Source organism: Onychomys torridus, chromosome 1 (assembly GCF_903995425.1).
Source record: "Onychomys torridus chromosome 1, mOncTor1.1, whole genome shotgun sequence".
Taxonomy (NCBI): domain Eukaryota; kingdom Metazoa; phylum Chordata; class Mammalia; order Rodentia; family Cricetidae; genus Onychomys; species Onychomys torridus.
The window spans coordinates 174491616-174503930 of NC_050443.1; the positions used below are offsets into that span (position 1 = coordinate 174491616).

The 12315-nt window shown below is 44.0% G+C and overlaps 1 protein-coding gene across 1 annotated transcript in view; it reads right to left on the minus strand.

Moving 5' to 3' along the window:
- Positions 1–9896, minus strand: part of LOC118575959 (guanylate cyclase 2G-like) — a 44964-nt gene extending 35068 nt beyond the window's left edge. The window contains exons 1-3 of the mRNA XM_036176317.1: positions 9513–9896; positions 6711–7059; positions 4328–4437 (exon numbers count right to left, since the gene is read on the minus strand). Of these exons, the coding sequence (XP_036032210.1) occupies positions 4328–4437; positions 6711–7059; positions 9513–9896 (843 nt within the window). The remainder of the gene's footprint in view (positions 1–4327; positions 4438–6710; positions 7060–9512) is intronic.
- Positions 9897–12315: the final 2419 nt, after the last annotated feature.

Consider the following 12315-nt stretch of genomic DNA (forward strand, 5'->3'; position numbering starts at 1 on the left):
TGGTATATTTTACCTTCTGTTCTTCCTATACTCTAAAGCAGTTGGAATTGACCATCAGAGTTTTACGTGGAAGAAAGAAGGGTTGGAAGGGATTCTCTGAAAATCCTAAGAGTTGCCCCATCCTCTCCTTTCATCATCTTTTTGCAAGTAGAGATGAGGGGAAAGTAAATAAAGGGGGTAGTAATGACAAGGAGTCAGGAGGATACCCAGGAAAGTAGAAAGAGATAGATTTCCAGCTGCCAAGCAACAAAATCAGATGCAATTTTGCCATCCAATACTTCCTGACAAAGGAAGAGAAATACGGTCATTATTATCCCTCTCTATCCCCTACACTTTGCCCCTTTAGTTCCTTCTGATTACATAAAACAAGCTCATTTTAGAAAGCAAAACCTACTGGAAACTACACTGTGAACACACAGCCAAAGAAAGGCAAGTGATCCTTCTAGATGTCTTTAGTGTAGCATGTGCAGACGCTGAGGGCTAGAATACTCTCGTGGTAGCTGTGCAGCACTGGGGAAGCTATTTTTACTTCTCTGGGCCTCCACTTCTTATTCTGTCAAAGAAGCTAACAAACAAAGACTCAGTCTGAAGCAGCAGCAGTACCATTGAGAGCACTGAGATCACGCATGAGGCATCCCACTCGCCTTACCTAAGTCTTGGTTTTAAAAGTTGGAGGATAATCACATCTACCTTGCAGCATCACAAGTCAAATATCTAACAGTACTGTGGCAAGTGTGTGGTTCTTTAGCTCCATCCACCACAATCAAGAACCAAACCACGTGAGAACTGCCTCACTGGCCTGCGCAATGGCCTCTACAGGCCTTTCCTAGGTTGCACAGGGACATGGGGAAATCTATGGAAGAAGAGAAGGAGAGCTACCTGCAATCCTTCAGGCAGGCTCATGTACCTGGCAGAAATGAGAGTTTAGCTGGTGTGTGCTCACCTGGAGGGCAGAGGCTAGACTCTGGAGCCAGCTAACTTTATTCCAGCCCATGTCTAGTCCCTCATTAACTGTGCAGAGGAACTCTGGGTAAATGCTTTCAGTTCAGTCTTGGTCTACTTGAGAGAGAGAGAGAGAGAGAGAGAGCAAGTGCATGTACATGTCTGTATGTGCAGAGGCCAAAGGTCAACCTTGAGTGTTGTTTTCAATGCCATCCTCTTGTTTTTTTGAGCAGGGTCTTTCACAGGCCTGAAGCCCACCAACCAGGCTAGGTTAGGTAGCAACAAAGTCCTAGGAAGCAAACTACTCCTCACCTCCCCAGAACAGGGATTACAAATGTGGGCCACCAAGCCTTTTAAAGTGGGTTCTGTATAAACAAACTCAAAGAAAAAAACCACATGATCATCTCACTAGATGCACAAAAGGCATTTGACAAAATCCAACACCCCTTCATGATAAAGGTCTTGGAGCGATCAGGAATACAGGGAACATACCTAAACTTAATAAAGGCAATCTACAGCAAGCCAACAGCCAACATCAAATTAAATGGAGAGAAACTCAAAGCAATACCACTAAAATCAGGAACAAGGCAAGGCTGTCCCCTCTCCCCCTACTTATTCAATATAGTACTTGAAGTTCTAGTCAGAGCTATAAGACAACATAAAGAGATTAAGGGGATACAAATTGGAAAGGAAGAAGTCAAGCTCTCCCTATTTGCAGATGACATGTTAGTATGCATGAGTAACCCCAAAAATTCAACCAAGGAACTGATACAGCTAATAAAAACCTTCAGCAACATTGCAGGATACAAGATCAACTCAAAAAAATTGGTAGCCCTCCTATATACAGTAGACAAACAGGCTGAGAAGGAAATCAGAGATACATCACCCTTTACAATAGCCACAAATGATATAAAATACTTTGGGGTTATGCTAACTAAGCATGTGAAGGACCTATATGACAAGAACTTTAAATCCCTTAAAAAAGAAATTGAAGATGTCAGAAAATGGAAAGATCTCCCATGCTAATGGATAGGCAGGATTAACATAGTAAAAATGGCGATCTTACCAAAAGCAATCTACAGATTAAACACAATTCCCATCAAATTACCAACACAATTCTTCACAGATCTGGAAAGAATAATACTCAACTTCATATGGAAAAACAAAAAACCCAGGATAGCCAAAAGAATCCTGTACAATAAAACAACCTCTGGAGGCATCACAATCCCCGACCTCAAGTTCCACTATAGAGCTACTGTAATAAAAACAGCTTGGTACTGGCATAAAAACTGACATGTGGACCAATGTAATCAAATTGAAGACCCTGACATTAACCTGCACACCTATGAACATATAATTTTTGACAAAGAAGCCAAAAATGTACAATGGAAAAAAGAAAGGATCTTCAACAAATGGTGCTGGGATAACTGGATGTCAATGTGTAGAAGGCTGCAAATAGATCCATATCTGTCACCATGCACAAAACTTAAGTCCAAGTGGATCGAAGACCTCAACATAAATCCAGCTACTCTGAACCTGATAGTAGAGAAAGTAGGAAGTACTCTTGAACGCATTGGCACTGGAGATCACTTTCTAAGTATAACACCAGTAGCACAGACACTGACAGACACAATCAATCAATGGTACCTGTTGAAACTGAGAAGCTTTTGTAGAGCAAATGACACAGTCAACAAGACAAAGCAACAGCCTACAGAATGGGAAAAGGTCTTCACCAACCCCACATCTGACAGAGGGCTGATATCCAGAATATATAAAGAACTCAAGAAATCAGACATCAAAATGCCCAACAGTCCAATTAAGAAATGGGCTATAGAACTAAACAGAGAATTCTCCACAGAGGAAGTTCAAATGGCTGAAAGACATTTAAGGAATTGCTCAACATCCCTAATTATCCGGGAAATGCAAATCAAAACGACACTGAGATACCACCTTACACCTGTCAGAATGGCTAACATCAAAAGCACAGAAGACAGCTTATGCTGGAGAGGATGTGGAGCAAGGGGAACTCTCCTCCACTGCTGGTGGGAATGCAAGCTTGTACAGCCACTTTGGAAATCAATATGGCAAATGGATGGATCTAGAAAAAATCATCCTGAGTGAGGTAACTCAGACTCAGAAGGACAAACATGGTATGGACTCACTTATAGGAGGATACTAGATGTAAAACAAAGATGACTAGACTGCTACACAACTCCAGGGAGGCTACCTAGAAAACGGGACCCTAGGAAAGACCCAAGGATCACCCAGTGACAAAGAAATGGATGACATCTACATGAACAACCTGGACGACAGTGGGAGTAATGAAGGGCAAGATTTGGGGGAAAGAAAGCTTAGGGGAGCAGGAGATCCCAGCTGGATCAAGAACAGAAAGGGAGAATGAGGAATAACAGACCATGATAAATGAAGACCACATGAGAACAGGAATAGGCAGAGTGCTGGAGAGGTCCCCAGAAATCCACAATGATACATCCTCTGTAGACTGCTGGCAATGGTCGAGAGAAAGCCTGATCTGACCTAGTCTGGTGATCAGATGGCCAAACACCCTAACTGTCATGCTGGAACTCTCATCCAATAACTGATGGAAGTGGCTGCAGAGATCCTCAGCCAAGCCCCAGGTGGAGCTCCAGGTGTCCAACTGTCAAGAAAGAGGAGGGTCTGCAAGAGCGTGAATTGTTGAATCCAAGATTGCAAAAAGCACAGGGACAAATAGCCAAACGAATGGAAGCACATGAATTATGAACCAAAGGCTGTGGAGCCCCCAGCTGGATCAGGCCCTCTGGATAAGTGAGACAATTGAATAGCTTGATCTGTTTGGGAGGCACCCAGTCTATGGGACCAGGATCTGTCCTTAGTGCATGAGCTGGCTGTTTGAAACCTTGGGCTTACACAGGGACACTTTGCTCAGCCTGGAAGGAGGTGACAGGACCTGCCTGTACTGAATCCACCAGGTTTAAATGAATCCCCAGGGGTGTCTTGGTCCTGGAGGACATGGGAATGGAGGGTAGGGGCTGGGGGGAAGGTGGGGTTGGGGGCGGGAGGGGGGAGGACAGGGGAACCCATGGCTTATGTATAAAATTAAAACACATAATAACAATAATAATAATAATAATAATAATAATAATAATAATGAAATAAATAAAAAATAAAGTGGGTTCTGAGGACTAAGGTGACACTCACATCTGTGTGTCAAGCACTGCTAACTAAGCTGTATCCCCAGGCCCTCAGCCATGGTGTTAAGATAAAACCTTCAAGAGTACTGAGCTGCTAGAACTGTACTGAGCATCTGGTTCCCATACACATCCTATCCCTGACCCTCCTCATCACCTCCCACTACAGAGCCACTGACCAGTAGATAGACCCCTACCTCCAGCTGCTGCAAAAGGATGAAAGTGAATTCTCCAGTGTTGAGTTCCAGGTTCTCTGCAGCTTGCAGAATGCCTTTTGCATCCTCTGAACTGCAGATTAGGATTATAACTAAAAGAAGGGAAAGTAGTCAGACAGTTGTTCATGCTCACACATGCATGTGTGTGTATGTCACACACACACATACACAGACATATATTCTTATTTATGTCTAAAATTAAAACACTCCAAACAAGATACAGTCTTTTGTTTTTTCCTTAGAACATACTTCAGGAACTCGGAATGCCTATGCCATTGTAGGACAGTGTATTTAAACTAAACCTGTGGCATACAAGCTGCCAGGCTCTGCCCTTCAGAAGCTAATCTTTGCTTCAGTCTTCTGCCACCAATGTACAAGTCCAGGAAGTTTGAGATAATTTTTCTTCCCTTATTTTATTTGACTGACCCCAAAATCAGTGACTCCTCAGCTGTGCATCAATCAGGAGGAAGCCAAGATGGACCTGGAATCAAGGACATTTGGAGCTTCTGGGTTGGGGTGGGAGGAGTGGCCAAGGTGCCTTGCTTCTTTCTATTCGTGACACCATCATTCATTTTGAAGTCACACAATTGACAGCTTATCATTCAGATGAGCTGTTGTCTTCCTCTATGATCTTCAAGTGTGTGACAGGCACTGTGTTCTGCACAGGGAACTATGGGCAGGACAGACTGGGCTGCACAGTTGGGGAGAGCATCAGCTCTTGTTTCCCACCACTCTCACAGAGCTACCACGGAGAATGACTTGAAAGAAGAAAGGCTCGTGTGGGCCCTGAGGTGGAACGTCATGGTGGTGGGAAGGAGAGGGTGAGGAGGGACAGAACTAGGTGTAACCTCCAAACATACTCCCAGTGACCTATTTTCTGAAGCCAGGCCCCATCTCCTAAAGAAGTGGCTCTTAACCTGTAGGTCTCAACCCCTTTGGGGGGGGTGTCAGACAACCCTTTCACAGGGGTCACCTAAGACCATCAGAAAACACAGAGACTTACGTTACAATTCATAACAGTAGCAAAATTACAGTTATGAAGTAGCAACGAAAACAATGTTATGCTTGGGGTCACCACAGCATGAGTGACTGCTTTAAAGGGTCGTAGCATTAGGAAGGTTGGGAAGTACTGCCCTGAAGATTCCAGAACCTCCTAAAATAGTCACCAGTTGGAGTCTAAGCATCAGACACATGAGCCTATAGAGGACATTTTTGGAGTCCCAGACAAAGTGGAAAGTGGAGAGCTTAGGGGAAGACTGAACACTCTCACCAGAGAGAGGCAAGGATCTAGTCCCAGTCTAGGAGAGAGAATTTAGAGAAGGCCTTCCTGAGGAGGGAGACTTGGGGCCGAGCCTGCAAGGCTGAGAGCAAGCTCCAAGGTGTGGCCATAAGTGTCACTCTGAGGACAAGGATTTGGCAAGTCCCAGTGTCCCACAGCCATGAAGAATGAATTCACTGAGAGCTCGGAGGAGCCGGTGACTAGTGAAGGCATTCTCAGCAGCACCACCACAGTGACTGCTGCCATACGTTGGTCAACTACCCGCCTGGACATGGCACTAAGCCCTTCTCACACATAACCCTGTTTAGTCCCCACCTCCCGGGAGAGAAGTATGATGGTCATCTTTATTTAATGGAGAAGGTGTCTAGGGCACAGAGAGGTTAGGATTCTCACCCATGGACACACAGCCAGAAAATGGAAAGATTGGAATAAAAATTAAGTGTGTCTGTCTCCAAAGCCCATGTTCTCAGTAACAAATAAAGTCCAAGACCCAGATTACCAGAAATATGCTTCTAGAACTTACCCTGTGCATCACAACACTATAACAGCCAGAATTTCCTATCACACAAAACCATATTTATTATTATTATGTATATATAAGAAATTACTTTAATGTATCATTAATTTTGTACCTTGTTTTTTATACTACTTGCTTTTTATACTTATAGAAAAATAAGTATAAAGACAAAGAGCCCAAAGCTGTTTCTAAACAATCTTCAAACTCAAGCAAAGGAAGATTCTTGCCTACCGATATGGATTCACTTCCGACTAACCATTTCCGGGTCAAAATATCTCACATGACCACGACCCGTGGCTTTGCATGGTTGCATAAAGCTCACAGCACAACCATGTGATCTATGCGCACGTATGGAATAGCCACATGGGCCTGTGTGCGCAGGCGTGGCCCAGCCTTTATAAACCGGCGACATGGTTCCCAGCTTCATCTTTACTCATGTTTCTCTCCGCAGGCCTGTGCACCTTGTCTCTTTATCTTATCTTAAAAAAACTCCTGTTCGTGGATTCTGTCATGTTTCGTAACATTTCCTCGCAGGGTAAGAGCACCACGAATAACCAACACCTACTTACCCCTGGCAACAGATGACATGCTTCTGAGGTTTTCCTGCAGAATGCCTGGGCTGCTGTTGCTGTACCTCATGCTGGCAGTGATGGTGACATGCAACTGGAGTCCATCCTCAACGGCCCTCCACAACTCATCTACTCCTTCACTGGAGGAAGCCCCAGGGGAGCCTCCAAACAGCCCGATGTCTTCCCAGCCCAGGTACCATAGGCTTTCCCGAAGCACAGCCCCAATTTCCTGCTTGGGTGGCACGAGGGTCACGCAGGTACCACACCAGAAGTGGTCCTCCAGTGCTGCTGTTTGTCCAACAAAGTCGAACATGGGGATGTTCCACTCAGAGGCCAGCAAACCAATAACCTTGAAAGTGAGCAAGGGAGTGCCTTCCATAACAGAGCTATGCCACCCCACACTTCATGTCTGCAGAGAACTCAGATGCAGGGAACCTCTAGGTCATTTCTGCAACTTCTCTATTGGAATGTCAGTGATAATGTCTTCCATACAATCTGCACTTCAGGGACCTCAGGGGCAGGAATAATAAATGTAAGGATTTATCTAAGCCCTCCACTAAGAACTTTCATGTTCACGTCAATCTTTTTTTAAAAGCTCTCTTAAAAACAACAACAACACTGTGATCAAACTTGATTGATTGCAATAGTTTTCAAGTTGGATTTTTATTGTTTGGAAGGTTTGTACATGAATACAGTGTGTTTTAACCAACTCCAACCCCATTCCCTCTCCTCCAGTTCCTCCTTGTTCCCCAAAACTATCCCTTCCCAACTTTCCTTTTCTTTTCTTCTTTCTTGTCTTTTAACCCACTGAGTCCACTCAGTGTTGGTAGTATGTGCATGGATATGGGGCCATCTACTGGAATACAGGTAGCCTCGCAGGAGTTGCATCCTTGAAGAAAACTAACTCCCTCTCTTGGGAAAAAAAAAAAAACAACAATTGCCAATAGTTTCTCAGCTGGGAAATCCTGAGCGCTTCCCCACTGTGTGCTTAGACGTTGCTTGGCTTGATCTTACACAAGTCTTCCTCCGAATGCTGTGACAGTTAAAGTGAGCTCTTCCCTGTGTCCAGCTTCCCTGCTGTGTCCTGATGGCACTGTTTGCTTGTGGTCACCCACTGCCTTTGGCTCCTGTATTTTATCCTCCTCCTCCTCTTCCTTGATGATCCCTGAGCTTTGAGAGGAGTATGATGTAGACATCTCACTTAGGGCTGAGCCCTCATTTAAACTTCTAGGGTTTCCATAGGATTTGCATGCCATCCCTCCCATCTTAAAGATGAAAACGTGGAGAGGCAGGCATGTGAGTTACATAGCTAACTACCAGAGTAGGATTAGAACTCAAGCCCATGTACATGCTTCCTGAACTCATCCATTATTTGTTTCTATGTATTTTCTTTAAGATCCTACATTTTGCAAAGAATTTTGAAGAACTTTACCTTAAAGAAGTTTATGGTCCCTTATAGGAGCTGAGATATAAAAAATATCCCTAGAAAGCAATGTGCCCTATAGGATTTATAGAAATATATTTATAGCCATTTAGGAAAGCAATCAATTATCTCTTTTTTAACTTTCAAAACATTTAATTTAGAAGAAATTACCAAATTTATGTGGGTTTTCAATCTCACCACAGTAAAACAAAATTTATAAATGAACTTAAATTATAGTAGAATCCAATGCCTAGGGGAAAAATAAAGAGAATTTGGTAGTCTGTTTTATAGACTTCCTGCAAAGAAGGAGACAAATTCACATATGCAGAGAAACATACCCATACAAATTAATGATAAATTATTTCAAACTGTGGGATTTTGGACAGGTAAAAATGAAAGAGGAGGGCAACACTTGGAATTGATCTTGAAACCAGAGAGATATCAAATGCAGAGAGCTGGATATTTCAAATTCAAAGGTCAACTGAATCTTATAACAACAATTCCAGAGAGTTCTGCCGCATTAGGGAGTGAGATCTGCAATGATCTCCTTAGTCACCCTCCCCATCCTCTCTCAGATGGTGTGACACCAGAGGACATTGACTAAGCAACTCCCATTAACCACAAATAGCATGTCTCCCTCATTTGCTGTAGCTTAAAGCAACCTGTCATACTGTATTCTCTCCAGCTGACTGTCAGCATTCCTGAATAATTTATTATGCACACCAAAGGAAGCCTCCTTTAACAATCAATACTGTTACATTTAAAAACAAGCATTGTTGTCAATCTCAAATTCTCCAAACCATGTGGCTGACAACATAAAAGAGTAGTGATATGAGTCTACATGTAACACCAAAGTCAAACAAGCAGGAGGAATAGGGTTCATGAACTAATCATTTTTCCTGAAAAGTCTTAGGAGACTTCTAACTCTTCTCCTTACATGATCTCGAAAAACAGAAACTAAGACTTAGACAGCAATTGTGATGATTTTTTTCCTCAGAGACTGAGATTAGATGTATAGCACATTCTTGTCTGAAAGATGGCCTTATAGTACCATATACAATGAATATATACAAGCAACCTTTTAATCAAAAATGTAAAAAATCAATAAGAAGAGATGGAGATGAATGAGATCAGTATCTTCAACTGTACACTTACCCCTTTCAGTAGAAACTCTAACAACATTTTTTTGTTTGTTTGTTAGTTTTTCGAGACAGGGTTTCTCTGTGTAGCATTGCACCTCTCCTGATCTCGCTCTGTAGACCAGGCTGTCCTCAAACTCACAGAGATCCACCTGGCTCTGCCTCCCAAATGCTGGGATTAAAGGCGTGCGCCACCACCTCCCAGCTCAGACAACATTTTTAGAACACTGCATACTCTACCTCTGCTGCTTCTGGGCATGCTGGTCCAAACAGAGCAGGAATGTGTTCTCTCTGGACCTGGTCGATGAAAACTGCAAGGGACTCCTTGGCACTGCATGCTGAGTTGGTGTAAGTGAATTCCCAGCTCAGGTTCCCAAGGCCCACAGGCTTTGAGTTGAGCTTGTCCACAGCTATCTGGAGGCCTGCCCCCAGTCTTTGCACACTAAATGGATAAGAGATGTTCCAGGGGGCATGGAATCCCACAGTGAGCTTAGCAGCTTCAGGACAAGTCACTAGCACAATGACAAAGAGCATCAGAACCAAACATGAGTGACCAGTATGGCTTTCAGCTCTAACACAGAGCCTAGACTTCAGTAGAGCCTCAGAGCCTATTCTGGAAGCCATGGATAGAATGTAACAAAGTATCGTTATACAGCTCTGGTAGGCTCAGCCTTCTGACCACCCTTGCCCAGAACTTATAAGAGAGTGAAGAGTCCCCAGAGACCACAGCTTGCTTTCTAGTCAGTCACACTAATTAACAGAAGCTGTCCCTTTCTGAGTCGCACAGAAAACAAGCAGAAGTGATGAGTCAAAAAAAAAAAACCCCTGCATGTTGATCTAATGATATCACAGCCTTCATGTTACTGAACAAGTCACATGACCCTATGGGAAGACTGGGGCCCACTCACGAAAGCCTGCACTATAATTTTAAATGCACTTCATGTTATTTGTATGACCTTGGACCTAAATGGTACAGGTCTTCTCTAAAGTGGTATTGGGAGGAGAGGTGGGGGGGGGCGGGGAGATTACAGGAGAGCTTGTAAATCTAGTTCTCCATACAAAGCTCGCACAAAGAACCATTCCATCAACGGTCTTACGGCCTGGGGCGATAGCTCATTTGGCAAAATGCTCATTATGCAAGCATGAAGACCCGAGCTTCAGCTCTCAGAACACATTTTAACAGCTGAGCATGAGGAAGTGAGCCCTGCAATCCCAACACAACAGCAATAGAGACAGGAGAGTCCCTGAGGCCAGCAGGCCAGCTAGTCTAGTGGAATCAGTGAGACATCTTGTCTCAGAACTAAGGTGAGGAGCAGTCTCTCCAATGACCACCACATGTGTGCACACACATACACAGACAACACACAAGAAGTTAGATTTCAGCCGGGCGATGGTGGCGCACACCTTTTAATCCCAGCACTCAGGAGGCAGAGCCAGGTGGATCTCTGTGAGTTCGAGGCCAGCCTGGGCTACCAAGTGAGTTCCAGGAAAGGCACAAAGCTACACAGAGAAACCCTGTCTCGAAAAACTAAAAAGACAAACAAACAAAAGTTAGATTTCATATGAGTATCATAGTAACAATGGTAGTTACCATCTGCTCAATCAATTTTACAGAAAAATCTTAGAAAAAGTAAACTAATGTTTATGAAAAGATTCACTGCCAACCAGGCCTATCCTATCTCCCTTTCCTGGGCTTGGAGGACCAGGAGCTGATTAGTACTGGATAAATATTGGCCTTCTTTCTGCATAGATAAGGGCAAGATTTTAGATGGGGCATGTCACCTCTTCACTGCTTGACACATCACAGGGACATCAGGACTTTGGGAAGGCCACAGCCATCCCAGGTATGATGGGCCCCCCATTTCCCAGGCCCATCCACACTAATCTAAATGGTCAACTTCCCACCTCCCATGGCTTTCATCTGGGGAAAGTCTGCCCTTTCACACTCATCCAATACTTAGATGTTATAGTACAATAGACTTGTTAGGATTCTCAAAGCTTCCTCTTTCAAACCACCAGTCTCTCCCAAAGGCTAGGACAGTGATTCTAGGTCCCCACTCCAGACGTTCTAAGCCTGAATGTGCTCCAGAAAACCTGCATTTGAGATTGTCACTTATCTTAGATGCACTAAGTCTTGAGAAGCCCTGACAGTCTGAAGTAAGGGGAAGGAAAGAACTCAGTTACTGCTTCTCTTCCTTCAGATACAATCCTTTAAATGTCCTTAGCTCACTCAAGCCTGACTCAGAAGGAAACCACGCTACAGAGACTATTTCTCTCCTTTTAGAGTTAACGTGTGAAGTCTTGAATCAACACCTCCTCCCTTACAAACTCCACCAATCTTTGGCTTTGGGCAAGTCAACTAGTGCTGTGAATTGGTTTCCTCCATTTCACAATGAGGCTAACACCAGGCCTCTCAGATTGACTTGTGTGGATGCCATGAGCCTACATATGCAACCTAAGACCTCCAATTCAGTAGGAACTCAGTAAGATTTAATGGGGGAAGGTTTGGAATAAGTCTACTCAACCTTTGCCTCCAGGGGGACAAGAAGCAAAAACAGTGAATTAGCTTACCTGGAATGAAGCAGGTCCAAGATGGCATGTGGGAGAAGTGAAGACAACCAATGGGATGGGTGTAAGTCCATCTCCTGGCCTATTTTATGGGGAAAAGTATTGACTCTATGCCTGCTCCTCTGTGAAGTGGGGATAGAGGAGAGAGACCTATGAGCTTGCCAGTTTCTTGCCCTAAGATCCCAGGTGGATCCTGAACTGAGTACTATAGGATGGCTGAGTGACAGGTGCATGCTCTCTTTCAGATATGGCTCCCAGGTTCCTCTCGGGCATGCCTTGTGCTATCCTGGGAGCAAAGGAAAGCAGCTATTACCTGTCTGAGTGCAGACCTCCAACCTTCCACTACATCCTTAGGCCCTTGTCCACAGCCAATGGGATCCAGTGTCTAAGATGAGGCTTCTAATAAGCAAGGGTTTGGGGAGCCAAAAGAGTTAAGACCAAACTGGGGGATCCTGTATCTTAGGTCTGCAACAGA